Raw genomic sequence first — 20,944 nt, forward strand, 5'->3', positions numbered from 1 at the left:
CTCTACGGGACGGATGGAGTAAAAAGCACCTCGTAGTATCGTATCTCTACTGGACGGATGGAGTAAAAAGCACCTCGTAGTATCGTATCTCTACGGGACGGATGGAGTAAAAAGCACCTCGTAGTATCGTATCTCTACGGGACGGATGGAGTAAAAAGCACCTCGTAGTATCGTATCTCTACTGGACGGATGGAGTGAAAAGCACCTCGTAGTATCGTATCTCTACGGGACGGATGGAGTGAAAAGCATGTATAATGGAGAATCTCTATTGAACATGCTTCATCTTCTTAATCTGTGTCCGGGAAACCGGTCCTACAGGTTTGCGCTCAATCGATCTCCTCAAGCCTCTCTCCATATACCATATATTGGACTCAATAACCACACCGCCTCTCAGCATCAAGCACTTGACGATGATTGCAACAGAGAGACACTTACACTAATTTCACTGTCAAGTAGAGACAGGGGGTTTTGTCGAGCTCTTTCCCAACCATCTTCATTTCTATGCAAAGGGAGTTGCTTCTTTCTCTGTCTTGTCACCCGTGTCTGAGAAACCATTATTCATGAGGCTAAGATGAATCGTTTTTTTAGTCGAGAAGTCGACAAAATAGGAAGAAAGTGCTTTGCTCGACGCAAGCCAAAACCTCATGAAATTAAGTTGCTAAATGTGTTATCTTTTGCAGATATAGTGGACTTTAAAATACTTTATAGTGAATAGGTTTGAAGTAATACACTTAGAGAAAAAGCGTTTTATGCCCATGGGAGAACCCTTTTGTGTTCTTACCTGTACACCTAGAAATTCAAAACAGAGTCGAGTAAACTGACTGGCCATTAACTTTTATTAAAGTGAATATGTTGAATTTCTACATGGAAAAGATACTTCATTAACAACAAAAGCACAATGACAACACAATGACAACACATCCATCTGCACATGACTGATTATCTTATTATTCTCTTAAATAAAGTAAACTATGGAAAAATAGGGGGAAAAGTACAGTCCTATGATAACTATGTCTTGAGAAGGTGACACACAAAGAAATCTCATTGCAAAGTATCCTCCTTTATAGGCTTAATAGATACATACTTTCTTTAAACAGGTTAATTATCTGGGACAAACTCCTTTAATTAAAGACAGGCAACGTAACTCAAACCACTAGTAAACCTAACAATAGAAAGATTCCATTGCAAGGGGTCCCTTATGTAACAATAAGACAGCAGCAGGGTGCAACTACCCCCCCCCCCCCCCCCCCCCCCGACTAGAGTAGGAACCATTCAGCATTTGAAACACATCACATATTGGTTCCTATCTAAGGAAATAAATGATCTGTAGGTTACGCATTGAGAATGCAAAGCAACTCATTTCTGAGGCTCGGTCAAACGTTGGTCTGCATGCATTTTAAACGGCGAGCTCCAGTCGTTCTCTTCAAATTCTACTTAAGTGTAAGCAAGTTATAGCAAGTAGTCATTAAAAAGCATGTAGTGTATCACATTGCAGTAACTGTATGATGTCTCCATCGCTGTCAGGAAGGAAAATGCACTGACTAAACCAGACCCGTCTGATTCAAGCCACGTGATCGATTCTAACATGGTATCGGAGTGAGAGCTTCAACAGCGTCGCCATTGGCTTTTACAATGCAAAGAATCGCTTTCATGTCAATACATTTGGCTGCTTTTCCTCACCCCCTTTCTTTTAGAGAAACAGCGCATTATGGCAATGACCAGTATTAGTTAACGGTACATAAGAAATATGTTGCAGAACGATGCGGTAGTAACGCAGTGTTCTGTGTCCGCATAGAAACACTTGGATGCCTTTTGAATCTCTTGTCTTGGGGTTGTGTGTGTGTGGGGGGGGCGAGCGGGGGATATGGTGTTCTGTGGTCTGTTGCTAGTTGTTAGTCAGGATCCACCAGGATGCTAGGGGGAAAAGAGAGGAGTTCTATTTGAGTTGGGGATAAATGGGTAAATAACATGTCATTTCTAGCAAATCTGGGTTCAAATACTTTTGCTCGGCTTGATTGAGCTTGCCTGGCACAATGTAACCAATAGAATATTTGCAAATCCCTGGCTCTCCAGGCAGGCTAAAGCAAATTCTAAAAGTATTTGAAGGATTTTAAATAGTGTTTGAACCCAGGTCTGCTTTCTGGTACGTATCCATAGAAGGTAAGTTGTGTTCCCTTTAAGATGGCTTAAACTGCTATCTCAAAATCATAATTTTGTATTTTCATAAGCCACTGTAAATCGCTCAAAGACCAGTGTGAAATGATGTACTTGCCTCAATGCAACATTTTACATGTGTATGTATTTTTTTTTGGGGGGGGTGAGCTATAATGTGCAAAGCATACATTTTCAAGAAAACACAACTGACACTGTACTAACATTGAGTGGCTGCTGCCAACATACTGACTCAACTCTAGCCACTTTAATAATGGAAAAAATTATGTAATAAATGTATCACGAGCCACTTTAAACAATGCCACTTTATATAATGTTTACATACCCTACATTACTCATCTCATATGTATATACTGTACGCTATACCATCTACTGCATCTTGCCATCTTGATGTAATTAAATGTATCACGAGCCACTTTAAACAATGCCACTTTATATAATGTTTACATACCCTACATTACTCATCTCATATGTATATACTGTACTCTATACCATCTACTGCATCTTGCCTATGCTGTTCGGCCATCACGCATTCATATAATTTTATGTACATATTCGTATTAATTCCTTTACACTGGTGTGTATAAGGCAGATGTTGCGAAATTGTTAGGTTAGATTACTTGTTAGATATTACTGCATGGTCGGAACTAGAAGCACAAGCATTACGCTACACTCGCATTAACATCTGCTAACCATGTGTATGTGACAAATACAATTTGATTTGATTTGATTATAGGTAGGAATAGATTGTAACACACACCTGGGAGCAGCATGGTAGACACAAGCTTGGGATCCTCCAGCATATCAATGACACAGCGCTGGAAATTCTTACTGGCATCGGACTGCAGGTAGCTAGGGAGGACAGGAACACAGCAACAATCAATAGACCTGTGACATGACAGTAAGACATAATCACCATTATTATCAATGTCCAATAGCAGAAAGGCTTCGTTAGTAAACCACATTACACAATACAACTATATGTTTGGATTGATATTCCTAGTCTCTTTGCACTAAATATATGCACATGCATTTATGAGAATTAGAATGTAATAATACTGAATGTTAAGATATTGAACAAAAATGACTGTGTCACAGTCTGATCTACCCTGTACATATTGGTGTTTAAATCAACCCTGAGAAACAGGCTGGTGTGTTTAAATCAACCCTGAGAAACAGGTCGGTGTGTTTAAATCAACCCTGAGAAACAGGTCGGTGTGTTTAAATCAACCCTGAGAAACAGGTCGGTGTGTTTAAATCAACCCTGAGAAACAGGTCGGTGTGTATAAATCAACCCTGAGAAACAGGTCGGTGTGTATAAATCAACCCTGAGAAACAGGTCGGTGTGTTTAAATCAACCCTGAGAAACAGGTCGGTGTGTATAAATCAACCCTGAGAAACAGGTCGGTGTGTTTAAATCAACCCTGAGAAACAGGCCGGTGTGTTTAAATCAACCCTGAGAAACAGGCCGGTGTATTTAAATCAACCCTGAGAAACAGGCTGGTGTGTTTAAATCAACCCTGAGAAATAGGTTGCGTGTGTATCATGATATTAGAGATGGGCCATCTGCTCATCAGCGGAGGAAAGAAATGAGCCGCTTTCCAGCGTCACACACACACACATACACACACACACACACACACACACACACTACAGACCCACCTCATCCAGGAGATACGATCCTGCCAAAACTCATATATTATGAAGCACGACTTCCCTGGGAGCTTCTGGATAGACACACTGACAGAGAGAGAGAGCGAGAGAGAGGAGAGAGAGACAGAAAGAGACCGAGAGAGTTGAAATTAGCATCTGGTAGAGTTAGTCAATCAGGCCAAAGCAATAAGATCTAATTTGCATTAAATGAGCACAAATCCATCATGATGCATAACTGTGTCTATTTTTTTTTTATTATAAATGAACAGGAAAATCGATCAATTAATATTTCCTTTGAAAAAGTACATATAACTAATTCTTAGGAATCCCATAGTTGGGAAGCAAATAGAACAATCTCATTGATGACACATTTTCTATCATCTAGGAATAGGCTTTTCCTGCCAATGTGATTGGACCAGGAAGAACCAGGAAGAACTGGACTCCCGAATGGCACAGCAGTCTAAGGCACTGCATCTCAGTGCAAAAGGCGTCACTACAGTCCCTGGTTCGATTCCGGGCTGTATCACATCCGGCCGTGATTGGGAGTCCCATAGGGCGGCACACAATCGGCCCAGCATCGCCGGGGTAGGCCGTCATTGTGTGTAAGAATTTGTTCTTAACTGACTTGCCTAGTTAAATAAAGGATACATTTAATAAACTCTGGTCCTTAGTTTCATTTTTACAGGCCAGGTCAGGTGAATCACTCAGCGGCGAGTCGTGTGCCCTGCACTGCCCTGTGCCAAGCCACTGTGCTTTGGGATCTAAGCCAGGTAACTCTCTAGGACTTTGATTTCACTTACTGCAAGTTGTCGCTGTGGTTGGATGTGGCGTCTGCGTAACTCTTGAGTACCCTTTGGAACTCCTCAAGATCTTCCTCCGTTGCCAACATCTGCCTCTGCACCAGCAGGATGTTCTGTTGGCACGGACGCCACAAGGAAACACATCATTTACATACATTTGGTAGACACTCTTATTAAATCAAATTCAAATCAAATGTTATTTGTCACATGCGCCAAATACAAACAGGTTTAGACCTTACCGTGAAATGCTTACTTACAAGCCCTTAACCAACAAGACAGTTCAAGAAATAGAGTTATTGACAAAATAAACTAAAGTAATTTTTTAAATAAAAAGTAACACAATAAAATAACAATAATGAGGCTATATACAGGGGGGTACTGGTACCGAGTCAATGTGGGGGTACAGGTTAGTCGAGGTAATTTGTAGGGATAAAGTGACTATGTATAGATAATAAACAGCGAGTAGCAGCAGTGTAAAACCAACGGGGCGGGGGGGGGGGGGGGGTTTGGGACGACGACAATGTAAATAGTCCGGGTGGCCATTTGATTAATTGTTCAGCAGAATTATGGCTTGGGGGTATAAACTGTTAAGGAGCCTTTTGGACCTAGACTTGGCGCTCCAGGGCCTCTTGCCATGCGGTTTTCAGAGAGAACTGTCTATGACTAGGGTTGCTGGAATCTTTGACAATTTTTGGGCCTTCCTCTGACACTGCCTAGTATATAGGACCTGGATGGCAGGAAGCTTGGCCCAAGTGATGTACTGGGCTGTACGCACTACCCTCTGTGTAGCGCCTTACGGTCAGATGCCGAGCAGTTGCCATACCAGGCAGTGATGCAACCAGTCAGGATGCTTTCAATGGTGCAGCTGTAGAACGTTTTGAGGATCTGGGGGCACAGGCCAAATCTTTTCAGTCTCCTGAGGGGAAAAAGGCATTGTCGTGCTCTCTTCACGACTGTCTTGGTGTGTTTGGACCATGTTAGTTTGTTGGTGATGTGGACACCAAGGAACTTTAAACTCTCGATCAACTCCATTACAGCCCCGTCGATGTTAATGGGGGCCTGTTCGGCCCTCCTTTTCCTGTAGTCCACGATCATCAGCTTTTAGTTAGAAATAGCTTTAGAAACTACCTTAAATATCCTTCAAACTGCACGCAGAGACATAAAAATGGTACCCATGAGTTCATCTGACTCTGGGTATGTAGTAAAAAGGGCTAGGTTAGTTGACTCTGGGTATGTAGTAAAAAGGGCTAGGTTAGTTGACTCTGGGTATGTAGTAAAAAGGGCTAGGTTAGTTGACTCTGGGTATGTAGTAAAAAGGGCTAGGTTAGTTGACTCTGGGTATGTAGTAAAAAGGGCTAGGTTAGTTGACTCTGGGTATGTAGTAAAAAGGGCTAGGTTAGTTGACTCTGGGTATGTAGTAAAAAGGGCTAGGTTAGTTGACTCTGGGTATGTAGTAAAAAGGGCTAGGTTAGTTGACTCTGGGTATGTAGTAAAAAGGGCTAGGTTAGTTGACTCTGGGTATGTAGTAAAAAGGGCTAGGTTAGTTGACTCTGGGTATGTAGTAAAAAGGACTAGGTTAGTTGACTCTGGGTATGTAGTAAAAAGTGCTAGGTTAGTTGACTCTGGGTATATAGTAAATAGGGCTAGGATAATTGACTTTGTCAGTAGAAAGGGCTAAAATTGCCAAAATGTCGCACTATCCATGTAAGCCTTTTTTATACCCTACAGAGTACACAATGCAATAACTTCAATTAGTTATGTAAAATGGCAATGGTGCATATTTGCTTAGCAAACATAGGTGGATGTGTGCAGCCCTGCAATTTATTCATCGAAGCAAGTATGCAAGATTGCCATTTTGAGTAGCTAATTGCCTTCTTGCGTTGCGTACATATATAAGGTATACATTAGGCTTCAACATACAGTAGTACGTAAGAAAAACATATCAGTCATATCTTTCACAAAGCAGCTATCGGCTAAATCAGTGCTAGTAAGAAAAGATGACTGCAAGAAAGACAAGAACAGTAAGGTTTTTGAGGGACGACATCAAACACTCCTGAGCTCCTACAGCTGAGCTGTAGGCAACAGCTGGGCTCCTACAAAGACAGACGCAGGTTTGAGGAGCAGATGGGGGAGTGTTTTTTTGTGCCTGTGAGGGGAAGCTCAATGTGTGAATGATGAAATTGAAAGTCTGGAGGTTTTCTGAGCACAGTCACCCAGGGCGGATGCTATGTGAATTCATTTGGTTGCGCGTTGTGCGTTCCGTTGTGCGTTCTGCTTTGAAAATCAAAAACAAGATGGATCATGGAACAGTGAAACTGTAGCACTCATTGTAAAAAACGTGTCAACGTAAAATCCTGAGTTACCCTGACTTAAAAAAAACGTTTAACTTTTAAAGTGTACTTTCATTGGATAACTGTGCTGTTAAACTCCAATGACACCCTGTGGCCCAAGGTGCCCCTAAGGGTATTAATAAAGTTGTATTGAACTGAATCGAATTTAGAGTAACAACAATCATCACTCACAGATTTATATGTACTGGCCAGCATATCTTCTTTCAGGGGTTCCAATTTTGGACTCTGAAAAAAAACGTTAAAAACCTACTTAATAATGGGAAAAGCTCAAACTCATATTGACCGGGACTTGAATCAGACCCGAGTTCAAGAAGTGGGTGTTTTCTTTTCCTTTGTTGTGTATTTTACTCCTTTTTTTCTCCCCAATTTTGATCTTGTCCCATTGCTGCAACTCCCCAACATGCTCGGGAAGCGAAGGTTGAGTCATGCGTCCGACAAAACATGCACTTCTTAACACCTGCCTGTTTAACCCAGAAGCCGGTTCACCACTAGGAGTCGTAGGGCACGATGAGACAAGTAAAGCCCCTCCCACCAAACCCTTCCCTAACCTGGACAACGCTGGGCCAATTGTGCGCAGTTGCACGGCCGGTTGTGACACAGCCTGGAATCGAACCCAGGTCTGTAGTGACGCCTTAGACCGCTGCGCCACTTGGGAGGCCCGTGTGTTTTATTTTAAATACTTTAGCTCTGCTTGACTGAGCTTTCCTGATGGAATGGAACCAATGGAAAAGTCGCAAAAGTGTAAACCACACCCATGTGGCTCAATCAAACGCTCAAACTATCTGAAAGAAAACAAATACTACTTGAACCTAGGTCTGACTAGAATATAATTATCTCATGCACGGTATATAATATAATTATCCAAAACATTGTATCATTGACAAACATTCTGACTAGAGTTTATTTCAACCCCTGCCCGTACATTTAGAACCCTCTATTTCCATTCAATCATGAGAAAGCTTATATTGCTCTATCATATTAAATTAGAGTATGAAGTTGAACCTAAAGGCGATATAGCTCACTGCAAAGGGAATGAGAGGCTGTGAGGTGACGATTGATATTGCACTACAGTTCGTGCTGCAGGTTATGAATTGCTCTGATATTGCAGTACAGGTTCCTCTTGATTGACAAACGAGACAGTCATACAGATAGGCAGGCAGGCGAAAAAAAGGGCTTAGGGAGTAAAAGAATGACAGACAGACATAGAACAGGAGACACAGAGAGCATAGGGATTTAAAGTTGTGAGGGAGAGAGAAAGAGAGAACATATGTCATGAACCGATTGTAAGAATGAGCAGCACAGAGCATTAGAGCAAGAGGTATTCAGGTTGTCAGGATGAGATATCCCCAGGACAGTCCAGTACCTGCCACTCCAGCTTGTCCAATAGCAACTGGAGCCTGTTGATCTGGGAGCACCAGTGGTCATCAGTCTCCATGGTCACTCCTAAGAAACACACACACGTTTTCGTTACTTGACAGGATTTTCTGGGGAGTAAAAATATGTTCCCATTCAAAATCCTATTTTCCCAAACCCCTAACCATAACTCCTAACCCCAAACCTAAAATAGCATTTTTACTTTTCAATAACCACAACAATGTAATATAGCAGACATGTTTGTTTATATCAACTTACAATAGTAAGTGCAATTTGTTTTTGTATTGTTGACACTGGCGGGAATCAAACTCACAACCCTGGCGTTGCTACTTTTTCACTCCACGAGGAGTTGAGATGTAGCGGGGTGTTGCGTTCCCTCCTCCAAGAGGCGTACGTAACAGCCACACTCTTACCAACTGAGCCACACAGGATTGTGTGGATTAAGCATTGGTATTACCTGTAGTGAGAATGCCCGAGTAGGGGTCGGTGGGGGAAAGGCACATGTTCTTCTGAACCTTGCGGCCACATCGCCTGCTGTTCCTCTGCGCCAAGGGATGCTCCACCACCTTCACCTCTCTCCTGAAAACAGACAGAACCAGAAAAGGAAGAGGAATAAACATCAAAACGAATGGTGTAACTGTCAGAGAGGTGAGAAAGGGAGGGATGGCACTGGTCACAGGAGACGAAGAGAATGAGGAATAACATTCAGAGAAGAAGAGAATAGTGAAGAATGATGATGGTAGAAGGTAGGCAGTAGTCTGTAGACGGTAGCCAGTAGACGGTAGCAGTAGGTGTCAGGCAGTAGAGGTTCATCAGGTCAGTGGAGGAGAGGCAGCAGTAGATGGTAGCAGCAGCAGACGGTAGGCGGTAGCAGCAGTAGGCGATAGCAGCAGCAGTAGACGGTAGCAGCAATAGGCGATAGCAGCAGCAGTAGACGGAAGCAGCAGTAGGCGGTAGCAGCAGTAGGCGGTAGCAGCAGTAGGCGGTAGCAGCAGTAGACGGTAGCAGCAGTAGACGGTAACAGCAGTAGACGGTAGCAGCAGTAGACGGTTGCAGCAGAAGACGGTTGCAGCAGAAGACGGTTGCTGCAGTAGGCGGTAGTAGCAATAGACATAGCAGCAGTAGACGGTAGTAGCAGTAGGCGGTAGCAGCAGTAGACGGTAGCAGCAGTAGACGGTAGCAGCAGTAGGCGGTAGCAGCAGTAGACGGTAGCAGCAGTAGACGGTAGCAGCAGTAGACGGTAGCAGCAGTAGACGGTAGCAGCAGTAGACGGTAGCAGCAGTAGACGGTAGCAGCAGTAGACGGTAGCAGCAGTAGACGGTAGCAGCAGTAGACGGTAGCAGCAGTAGACGGTAGCAGCAGTAGACGGTAGCAGCAGTAGACGGTAGCAGCAGTAGACGGTAGCAGCAGTAGACGGTAGTAGCAATAGACATAGCAGCAGTAGGCGGTTGCAGCAGAAGACGGTAACAGCAGTAGACGGTAGCAGCAGAAGACGGTTGCTGCAGAAGACGGTTGCTGCAGTAGGCGGTAGCAGCAGTAGGCGGTAGCAGCAGTAGGCGGTAGCAGCAGTAGGCGGTAGCAGCAGTAGACGGTAGCAGCAGTAGACGGTAGCAGCAGAAGACGGTAGCAGCAGAAGACGGTAGCAGCAGAAGACGGTTGCAGCAGAAGACGGTAGCAGCAGTAGACGGTAGCAGCAGTAGACGGTAGCAGCAGTAGACGGTAGCAGCAGTAGGCGGTAGCAGCAGTAGACGGTAGCAGCAGTAGGCGGTAGCAGCAGTAGGCGGTAGCAGCAGTAGGCGGTAGCAGCAGTAGGCGGTAGCAGCAGTAGGCGGTAGCAGCAATAGACATAGCAGCAGTAGGCGGTAGCAGCAGTAGACGGTAGCAGCAGTAGACGGTAGCAGCAGTAGACGGTAGCAGCAGTAGACGGTAGCAGCAGTAGGCGGTAGCAGCAGCAGTAGACGGTAGCAGCAGTAGGCGGTAGCAGCAGTAGGCGGTAGCAGCAGTAGGCGGTAGCGGCAGTAGGTGGTAGTGGCAGTAGGTGGTAGTGGCAGTAGACAGTAGATGGTAGCAGCAGTAGGCGGTAGCAGCAGTAGGCGGTAGTGGCAGTAGACAGTAGATGGTAGCAGCAGTAGACAGTAGATGGTAGCAGCAGTAGACAGTAGAAGCAGTAGGCGGTAGCAGCAGTAGACAGTAGGCGGTAGCAGCAGTAGACAGTAGATGGTAGCAGCAGTAGGCGGTAGCAGCAGTAGACAGTAGATGGTAGCAGCAGTAGGCGATAGCAGCAGCAATAGGCGGTAGCAGCAGTAGACAGTAGATGGTAGCAGCAGTAGGCGGTAGCAGGAGTAGACAGTAGATGGTAGCAGCAGTAGGCAGTAGCAGCAGTAGACCGTAGATGGTAGCAGCAGTAGGCAGTAGCAGCAGTAGACAGTAGATGGTAGCAGCAGTAGGCAGTAGCAGCAGTAGCAGTAGACTGTAGCAGCAGTAGACAGTAGATGGTAGCAGCAGTAGACCGTAGCAGCAGTAGATGGTAGCAGCAGTAGACAGTAGATGGTAGCAGCAGTAGACAGTAGATGGTAGCAGCAGTAGGCAGTAGTAGCAGTAGGTGGTAGCAGCAGTAGGCAGTAGCAGCAGTAGGCGGTAGCAGCAGTAGGCGGTAGCAGCAGAAGACGGTTGCAGCAGAAGACGGTAGCAGCAGTAGGCGGTAGCAGCAGTAGGCGGTAGCAGCAGTAGGCGGTAGCAGTAGGCGGTAGCAGCAGCAGTAGGCGGTAGCAGCAGCAGTAGGCGGTAGCAGCAGTAGCCGGTTGCAGCAGTAGGCGGTAGCAGCAGCAGTAGGTGGTAGCAGCAGTAGGCAGTAGCAGCAGTAGACAGTAGATGGTAGCAGCAGTAGGCGGTAGCAGCAGTAGACAGTAGATGGTAGCAGCAGTAGGTGGTAGCAGCAGTAGGCGGTAGCAGCAGTAGACAGTAGATGGTAGCAGCAGTAGGCGGTAGCAGCAGTAGATGGTAGCAGCAGTAGGCGGTAGCAGCAGTAGATGGTAGCAGCAGTAGGTGCTAGCAGCAGTAGATGGTAGCAGCAGTAGGCGGTAGCAGCAGTAGGTGGTAGCAGCAGTAGACGGTAGCAGCAGTAGACAGTAGATGGTAGCAGCAGTAGATGGTAGCAGCAGTAGATGGTAGCAGCAGTAGGCGGTAGCAGCAGTAGATGGTAGCAGCAGTAGGCGGTAGCAGCAGTAGATGGTAGCAGCAGTAGGCGGTAGCAGCAGTAGGCGGTAGCAGCAGTAGACAGTAGATGGTAGCAGCAGTAGGCGGCAGCAGCAGTAGACAGTAGATGGTAGCAGCAGTAGGTGGTAGCAGCAGTAGACAGTAGATGGTAGCAGCAGTAGGCGATAGCAGCAGTAGGCGGTAGCAGCAGTAGACAGTAGATGGTAGCAGCAGTAGGCAGTAGCAGCAGAAGGCAGTAGATGATAGCAGCAGTAGGCAGTAGCAGCAGTAGACAGTAGATGGTAGCAGCAGTAGGCGATAGCAGCAGCAATAGGCGATAGCAGCAGTAGACAGTAGATGGTAGCAGCAGTAGGCGATAGCAGCAGTAGGCGGTAGCAGCAGTAGGCGGTAGCAGCAGTAGGCGGTAGCAGCAGTAGACAGTAGATGGTAGCAGCAGTAGGCAGTAGCAGCAGTAGGCAGTAGATGGTAGCAGCAGTAGGCAGTAGCAGCAGTAGACAGTAGATGGTAGCAGCAGTAGGCGGTAGCAGCAGCAATAGGCGATAGCAGCAGTAGACAGTAGATGGTAGCAGCAGTAGGCGGTAGCAGCAGTAGGCGATAGCAGCAGTAGACAGTAGATAGTAGCAGCAGTAGGCGGTAGCAGCAGTAGACCGTAGCAGCAGTAGGCGGAAGCAGCAGTAGACAGTAGATGGTAGCAGCAGTAGACGATAGCAGCAGTAGGCGGTAGCAGCAGTAGACCGTAGCAGCAGTTGGCGGTAGCAGCAGTAGACAGTAGATGGTAGCAGCAGTAGACGATAGCAGCAGTAGGCGGTAGCAGGAGTAGACAGTAGATGGTAGCAGCAGTAGGCGATAGCAGCAGCAGTAGGCGATAGCAGCAGTAGACAGTAGATGGTAGCAGCAGTAGGTGGTAGCAGTAGTAGACAGTAGATGGTAGCAGCAGTAGGCAGTAGCAGCAGTAGGCGGTAGCAGCAGTAGGCAGTAGCAGCAGTAGGTGGTAGCAGTAGATGGTAGCAGCAGTAGACAGTAGATGGTAGCAGCAGCAGGCGGAAGCAGCAGTAGACAGTAGAAGGTAGCATCAGTAGGCAGTAGTAGCAGTAGACGTAGCAGCAGTAGACGGTAGGCAGCAGCAGTACATTGGTCCAACCAAAACACAACAAAGAAGGGTGAAAGCGATTTTGGGGATAGTTCCAATTCCAAATGACAAGCCCAACATTGTAATTATCCCCCTGGGAAGTGTAGGACAGGGTGCTGACTGCTCAGGGCTGACCCTAACCATTCATAGATGAAGTGTGTGTGTTAATGTATGTGTGTAACAGAGTAAATTGTGTGTGCATGTGCATCTGAGTCTGTGGGTGTCTCTGTGTGTGCATTTGTGTGACAGAGTAGATGGATGGAGAAACATTGTTTTCTCCAGCAGGTTAAGACTCTGTGTGCCTGCCTGTCCTGCTGACAGAGCAGAGGGAGTGTATGACTAGGACACTTCTACTGCTGGGCCAGTTAGCAGCCCCAAAGGGCACTGCAGCACATAGAGTACTACCACAGACGAACAGAAAGGAGGACAAAAAGATGGTGCCATAGTATTTAGTAATGAGGTGGTGCCATATTATTTGGTAATGAGGTGGTGCCATAGTATTTAGTAATGAGGTGGTGCCATAGTATTTAGTAATGAGGTGGTGCCATAGTATTTAGTAATGAGGTGGTGCCATAGTATTTAGTAATGAGGTGGTGCCATAGTATTTAGTAATGAGGTGGCGCCATAGTATTTAGTAATGAGGTGGCGCCATAGTATTTAGTAATGAGGTGGCGCCATAGTATTTGGTAATGAGGTGGCGCCATAGTATTTGGTAATGAGGTGGTGCCATAGTATTTAGTAATGAGGTGGCGCCATAGTATTTAGTAATGAGGTGGCGCCATAGTATTTAGTAATGAGGTGGCGCCATAGTATTTGGTAATGAGGTGGCGCCATAGTATTTGGTAATGAGGTGGTGCCATAGTATTTAGTAATGAGGTGGCGCCATAGTATTTAGTAATGAGGTGGCGCCATAGTATTTAGTAATGAGGTGGCGCCATAGTATTTATTAATGAGGTGGCGCCATAGTATTTAGTAATGAGGTGGCGCCATAGTATTTATTAATGAGGTGGTGCCATAGGACTTAGTAATGAGGTGGCGCCATAGCATTTAGTAGTGAGGTGGCACCATAGTATTTAGTAATGAGGTGGTGCCATAGTGTTTAGTAATGAGGTAGTGCCATAGTATTTAGTAATGAGGTGGTGCCATAGTACTTAGTAATGAGGTGGCGCCATAGTATTTAGTAATGAGGTGGCGCCATAGTATTTAGTAATGAGGTGGTGCCATAGTATTTAGTAATGAGGTGGTGCCATAGTATTTAGTAATGAGGTGGTGCCATAGTATTTAGTAATGAGGTGGTGCCATAGTATTTAGTAATGAGGTGGTGCCATAGTATTTAGTAATGAGGTGGTGAGCCTTCACCATGCGCTGCCCCTCGCTAACAATACTGCTACAGAATTATTTAGTAGTGAGTTTGTGGCTGGAATGGTGTTGAGAGGTGAGGTAATTCCATTGTTTTTTAAATAGTGAGGTGCAGCTGGTGTGATGTTGATTCCTGAGGTGCTGTTGTGTATTTGAGACTGGGTATTCAGTAGTATGGTGCTGCCATAGTCTTTAGGTGTGTTGAGCACTAGTGACTCACGGAGCAGGGCTGCTTTGCTCCTCCACAGCCTCCATGGCACACTGCAGGGACATTTGAAGAGAGAGCAGCTGGCTGGAGGTCTCCCTCAGCATGAAGCGGGTCACAAACTGTCCCAGCACAGAGGAGCCCTGGTACTCCTAACGAGGGAGAGATGGGGGAGAGGAGATGGGGATAGAGGAGAGTAGGTGGGGTGGGAGAGAGGGGGTAGAAGAGTGGTATGGGAGTGGGCAGAGGATAGGGAGGGAAAGGTGGGGGAGAGAGGAGCAGGGGAGGGGAGACACAGGAGGTGAGTAAGAGAGAAAGGGAGCGAGAGGGAACAGGTTGGCAACCTTTATTCGGAAAACCCTAATTAATTCTAAGAGCTGTTATGCTCACGACAGCTACAGCATCAGGAGATAAGGGCGAAAGCTCATAACAGATGTTTTACTCCAATTCAATCGCTATGTTTCACAGCATGCATGATTCTTAGCCATTTTAAATATTGAACATGGAACGGTTTTCATAAAAAAAAAAAAAACATCTATTCCATCTTTAACTAGCGGGAGACTCGTCGTAACAAGACTGTAATTTAAGCCAACCTAGAGGAATGGTGCAGGATGGTTAATGGAGTAATTGTAGTGGAGCACCACAGTAGAATGTACAATGACAACCTGGTAGCGTCCTAAAAGGCACGTTATTCCCTACATAGTGCACTACTTTTGACCAGAGCCCTATGAGCCTTGGTCAAAAGTAGTGCCCTATATGGTGAATAGGGTGCAATTTAGGAGGCCTCCCTTGCTACTGTAGATTAATACCATGGGGGAATTCTAGTCTAGGGCCTTGGTGATGACATATATGACAGACTACAGCTGCTAACAATCGCTAGCGAAAACCTCTATGGGTTTCCTTCTGACAGTGAATAAGAAAGTGCATGAATGAATGGGGCTTTAATTGTGACAGGGTGCATAATTATGCAGTAAAAACCCTCTTTTTCTAACAGGGATAGCTGGATTTTCTCCTTCCTTCACTGATGTGCTTCACTGATCCCTGGGCTGGCTAATATACGTTTCCGTCACAGATAAGGAAATTAATAAAAAAGGTATCTTCTTGAGGTAGATTCGATAACACTTTCTTTTAATGTCTGATTATTAAAGTCTTATCTTTATTATTGTACAGTTGGTTAATCATTGAAATCTCACTCATAAAATTGTTTGTAGCCTAAATAAAACAGTTACTTACTAATGTAAAAAAAAATACATTGACAAATGACAATAATTTACAACAGCTTACAAATGGTGACCAAATTAATGAATTGTGGTTTGTAAGAAATGTATAGTCACACCTTGAAATAAAGTGTTACAATAGATTCAACCAAATGACTATGATCTTTAGATCCCAGACTCCAAGGCTCAGCCAACATGTTGATTTTTGTCATCGTCTTCACATTTTTATTTTTGGATAATATTAACCATTACGGATAATAAATAGGCAACTGAAAGAAAAGGCACCTTGTAGCGCATTGGAGTTTTTAATATGTCCTTTAAGAACCAAGGTAGGTCTACTTTGTTTCTCACCTATTCCTTTCTGTATAAAACATGTATGCAATAATTAACAATATAAAGCCAAAAACATATAGCTGGCATTCATATGAAGACATCACTGAAATGTAAGGCCAGTTACAGTGCCTTCAGAAAGTATTCACACCCCTTGATTTTTTCCCACATTTTGTTGTGTTACAGCCTGAATTTAAAATGGATTACATTTCGATTTGTTTGTAACTGGTCTACACACAATACCCCATAATGTCAAAGTGGAATTATGCTTTTTGATGTTTTTACATATTAGTTAAAAGTTAAAAACTGAAATGTCGAGTCAATAAGTATTCAACCCCTTTGTTATAACAAGCCTGTACACGTTCAGGAGTAATGTGCTTAACAGGTCACATAATAAGTTGCATGGACTCATGATTTTTGAATGACTACCTCATCTCTGTACCCCACACATCCAATTATCTGTAAGGTCCCTCAGTCGAGCAGTGATCCCTATAGCCGGTCTCATCATCGTCGGTTATCACCACCGTCGTGCGTCTGCAAACTTAGTGATGTTGTTGGAGTCGTGCGCGCCCACGTAGTCTTGGGTGAATAGGGAGTACAGGAAGGGACTAAGCGCGCACCCCTGAGGGGCCCCCGTGTTGAGGGTCAGTGTGGCATATGTGTTGTTGCCTACCCTCAAGCATTGTGGTGGCTTCATCATGTTATGGGTATGCTTGTTATCATTAAGGATCGGGGTCGTGTCGATGAGACAGTTGTAAATCATGCAGCGCGTTAAGTCAAGATCGCAGATTGTAGAGAAACAAAAAATGTCGGTACATATAAGTGTCTTAAATCGGCTGAAAGCTTAAATTCTTGTTAATATAACTCCAGTGTCCAATTTACACTAGCTATTACTGCGAAAAAATGCCATGCTATTGTTTGAGGAGAGCTCCTAACAAAACACTTTTTTTACCGCGATAGGTTTGATAAATTCACCTCTGAAGGTGAAATGTGTACTTACATTCTGAAATCTTGCTCTGATTTATCATCCAAAGGGTCCCAGAGATAACATGAAGTGTTGTTTTGTTTGATAAACAAATTTTTCATATCCTAAAAAGGTCCATATAGCATGCACAATTGATTTTGTATTTCCACTCGTTCAATTTGCAAAGAAAGGAATCTGTGAAAATCTCACCCTAAACGCTGCTTCAACGAGTCAAATCACATTCGTATGTATTCCTCAGAGATCCTAGAACATAACAAGACTTCGCTATATCATTAGGGGTGTAGTATATCCTATAGGACACCATATTTGGTCAGAGAGCGACGCCTTCATGGCACGCCGATGGCTTGAACGACTGTATCTTTGTCAAATAAGCACCAACCGGGGTCAAACAAAGCTAGCTAGATAGCCAATGAGCTGGGCTTTACGGAAGTATCCGAAACCATGTATATATCCTAAAATGTAGCTACTGACCTTGTACGACAGCATGCCTTTTCATTTTGGACAAAAATTACAAGGATATTCAGAGTTATGAAAACTGGTTGTTTTGCAAATGTTCAACTTATAATATGGCTACTAATACTTGGAAAGCTAAATCAAAGTCCAAGTATATAGATTTGACGATATTCTTGCAGAAAAATGTAATATGAATGCGAATGTCTCCTTCACGATTCGCTTCCCACTAAAAATCTTGTAGTTCACTCATACTTCAAGTTATCCATCTGAAACGTTGCACATACACTGCTACCTTGTGGACACTATCAGAATTACAACCAGAGTGATGGCTAGAACTGTGACCTTTCTCTTGCATTTCAAAGATGGTGGTAGAATTTTTTGTTTGTTTATTTCTTTGCGTTTTCTTCTACCATATCTATTGTGTTATATTCTCTAACATTCAATTCACATTTCCTCAAACTTCAAAGTGTTTCCTTTCAAATGGTACCAAGAATATGCATATATTTTTTTCAGGATGAAACAAGAAATGGAATTGAGCTAAGCACAGGCAAAATCCTAGATCAGTCTGCTTTCCACCAGACACTGTCACGTGTAGAGAGGAGTAGGCAGGAGCCAGTCGCAGGTTTAGAACTACTGATATTTATTAAAGCACTATACATTAAAGCGGGACGAAACCCAAAGTGCAAAATAATAAAGTCCTCAGGAAATACTAGGAGAGTGAAGGGCGTTTACCAGCAGCAGGTTCGGCAGAAGCTAGAAGGCAGGCGACACTGAACGCCTGAGCTGGACAGAAGGGGGAGCCAAAGCGAAGGCTACACTGGGAGATTAATTCACCTTTTAGCAGGAAAATAACCTAAAACACAAGGCCAAATCTACACTGGAGTTGCTTACCAAGAAGACAGAGAATGTTCCGGAGTAGCAGAGTTACAGTTTTGACTTAAATCGTCTTAAAAATCTATGGCAAGACCTGAAAATGGTTTCCTAGCAATGATCAACAACCAATTTGACAGAGCTTGAATAATTTAGGAAAGAATAATGAGCCAATGTTGCACAGTCCAGCTGTGGCAAGCTCTTAGAGACTTACTCTGAAAGACTCACAGCTGTAATTGCTGCCAAAGGTGATTCTAACATGTATTGGGGGTTGAATGCTTACAGTATCTAATCAAGATACTGTATTTTAGTGTTTTATTTACACTACCGTTCAAAGGTTTGGGTTCACTTAGAAATGTCCTTGTTTTTGAAAGAAAAGCACATTTGAGAAACAGACGCCTCACAAGTCCTCAACTGGCAGCTTCATTAAATAATACCCGCAGGACGTAGACGGCGGACGTAAAGGTAATGGCGGACTGAACGAAGTTATGTAGAGCACCTCAAGATAAAACATAATATTCGAAATATCTGCTAAATTAGACTAAAATATTAGCACTAAATAATCTGGTGGGTGATAACCTTCAATCTGGATAATAACACAAAACAAATCCTAAAACTAGAAACATTTATCGACAAATATTACGAAAACAAGCAACACCCAAACATGACGGAGAATAAAACAGGGGAACCGAATCAAAAACGAAAACGTGACTCCTCAACCAACACGGATGATCTAATATTCTCAACACCGGCAATGGTAAAGGTCGAAACCGATCTGTTAAAATCAATAAATGACAAACTGGGTATACTTGAATTAGTTAGTAAAGATATAAAAGACTTGAAGGCAAGCCTAGAGATGAGTGATGAAAAAGCTGCGACATTGGAGAAGGAAACACACGCGCTAAAAGGGACGGTCAATAAGATTGAAACCGAAATGAATGAATTTAAAAAGGAGAACAACGTTCTGAAAGAATGCTTACTGGACATACAAACTAGATCCATGAGAGAGAATTTGGTACTTACAGGTATCCAAGAGAAAGAAGGAGAGGTTCCTGAATCTGTAGTTAGAGAGTTCCTTTTTGCAGCGCTTCAGATTCCACGCGAAGTTATCGATAAGATCCAACTTGAACGTGTACACCGCCTCGGACAGAGAGGGCAGAGGTACGAACGCCCAATCGTTGCCAAATTTGCTTCATTTAAAGATAAAATAATGGTTAAAAGCCTGGGTAAAAGACTTGCTGGGACCAAAATTGGCATGAATGATCAGTTTCCGAAAGAAATTGCAGAACGGCGCAAAGTTCTGTATCCAATTTTCAAAGAAAATAGATTAAAAGCGAAACGTGTAGCTCTCGTCGTGGATAAACTATATATTGATAACCAGTTGTTCAGAGACACAAAGATTACTCCATGGTTATTTTAAAAATTACAAAGTTCTCATAGATGAGGAAAATAAACACAATTCAAGCCCGGTTACTGATTGTAACAATACAATACAAAATATAGCTTTTCTATAAATCTTCACATATAACTAATTGAACACAAGCACTATTTCTACATAGTGAAGATAAAAACTAAGTAAACAGAAGGCACAGTATGTGTGGATGGTGTGGTGTGTGTTTATTTTTATTTGTTATGTTTGGAAAGTTGAGTGAGTGAGTAATGAAATAGTTGCATATCCCAGAGCCAGTGTATTGCTGTGGGCCGGGTATGAGAGGGCTTTCAATGTTGTTCAAATGATGGATATACTTTTATAATGAATTATACGTCTTATTTATTTATTGTCCTATCATGGGGTACTACATTTTTTAAATAAATTATATCTAATTATTTATTATCCTATTTTAATGGTACGGTCCATGGCCCTATACCCTAGACACCCACATGAATGGCCCAGATACTAAGGAGAAGTCCCTAACTGTTTTATGTGCATGCTGTAAACGGTCTGTATGCAGCCAAAATGAGGACAGGGACCATGAGCAGCACTGCCCCCTCAAGATTCTGAGCCTGCTTGGCAGGGTTGGTCCTGCAAAGCCAAAGCCCCCTAAAGGGAGAGCATAATAAACAAGGAAATTCTCAAAGCTGCTAATGAGAACCTTGACGACCTTGTACCTAGCCGGTGGGGATTCCGGTGGGGTGCCCCCACCCAGGCAGTGGCAGTGCTGGCAACACTAGCTGCAGTAACCCATGGGGAGGGGGTCACACTCGGACATTCAGAGAGGGGGTATATTATTGTGGCCCTGGTGGCACGAAACCAATCAGACTGCATGGAGATGCTTGGGAACATGGTCAAAATGGATGACCGTATTGTGGGTGTTTCAGGAAGAAGGTGTACATTTGACCTCCATCATCTAGGATGTGACAGTGGTAAATAAATCTCTACATTTATGCTCATTTTTTGCGCGGTCTTGCAGGCCTTCTCATGCAGCTGCAACTGCAAGTACATTTGTAAATCATGACCCATCTTGAGTTGGGCTCTGGGATGGTGCAATTGTTGAGAGGGTGAGCTTATGGTTGTGTGGGGGTAAGGGCTGAATGTGTGTGGGTGTATGTGTGTATCCCACAACTGTTGCGAAGGAAGAAGTAAAAGATGTTAGGGACTATAGAGGATGATTCACAGCAATATGTAATAAAAATCGAGGTGAGGGCGATGGAAATGCATTTGGCAATGGATCTGCTTCGGTTTGGTGGATGGTGCTGTGTGCACTTTTCGAAGGATGGATCCCAGTCGGTCCGGGGCTGTGCGATGCGGGGGGTCGGGGGTGGTCTGCCGGGCATTGGGATGACAACCCAACTCGAGATGGGGGCTTTTGGCGGGTGGAATAGTGGGGAC

The 20,944-nt window shown here is 44.1% G+C and overlaps 1 protein-coding gene across 2 annotated transcripts in view; it reads right to left on the reverse strand.

Moving 5' to 3' along the window:
• Window positions 1-1,240: 1,240 nt before the first annotated feature.
• Window positions 1,241-20,944, reverse strand: part of necab3 (N-terminal EF-hand calcium binding protein 3) — a 57,292-nt gene continuing 37,588 nt past the window's right edge. Inside the window, exons 6-13 of one of the 2 annotated variants that reach the window (XM_055869725.1) lie at window positions 14,275-14,411; window positions 8,808-8,929; window positions 8,340-8,419; window positions 7,148-7,201; window positions 4,626-4,738; window positions 3,835-3,912; window positions 2,933-3,024; window positions 1,241-1,914 (exon numbers count right to left, since the gene is read on the reverse strand). In XM_055869725.1, coding sequence (XP_055725700.1) covers window positions 1,886-1,914; window positions 2,933-3,024; window positions 3,835-3,912; window positions 4,626-4,738; window positions 7,148-7,201; window positions 8,340-8,419; window positions 8,808-8,929; window positions 14,275-14,411 — 705 coding nt within the window. In that variant the 3' untranslated portion in view covers window positions 1,241-1,885. The remainder of the gene's footprint in view (window positions 1,915-2,932; window positions 3,025-3,834; window positions 3,913-4,625; window positions 4,739-7,147; window positions 7,202-8,339; window positions 8,420-8,807; window positions 8,930-14,274; window positions 14,412-20,944) is intronic. The other variant, XM_055869726.1, reaches the window with a different exon arrangement.

This window comes from Salvelinus fontinalis, chromosome 18 (genome assembly GCF_029448725.1).
Source record: "Salvelinus fontinalis isolate EN_2023a chromosome 18, ASM2944872v1, whole genome shotgun sequence".
In the NCBI taxonomy this organism is placed as follows: domain Eukaryota; kingdom Metazoa; phylum Chordata; class Actinopteri; order Salmoniformes; family Salmonidae; genus Salvelinus; species Salvelinus fontinalis.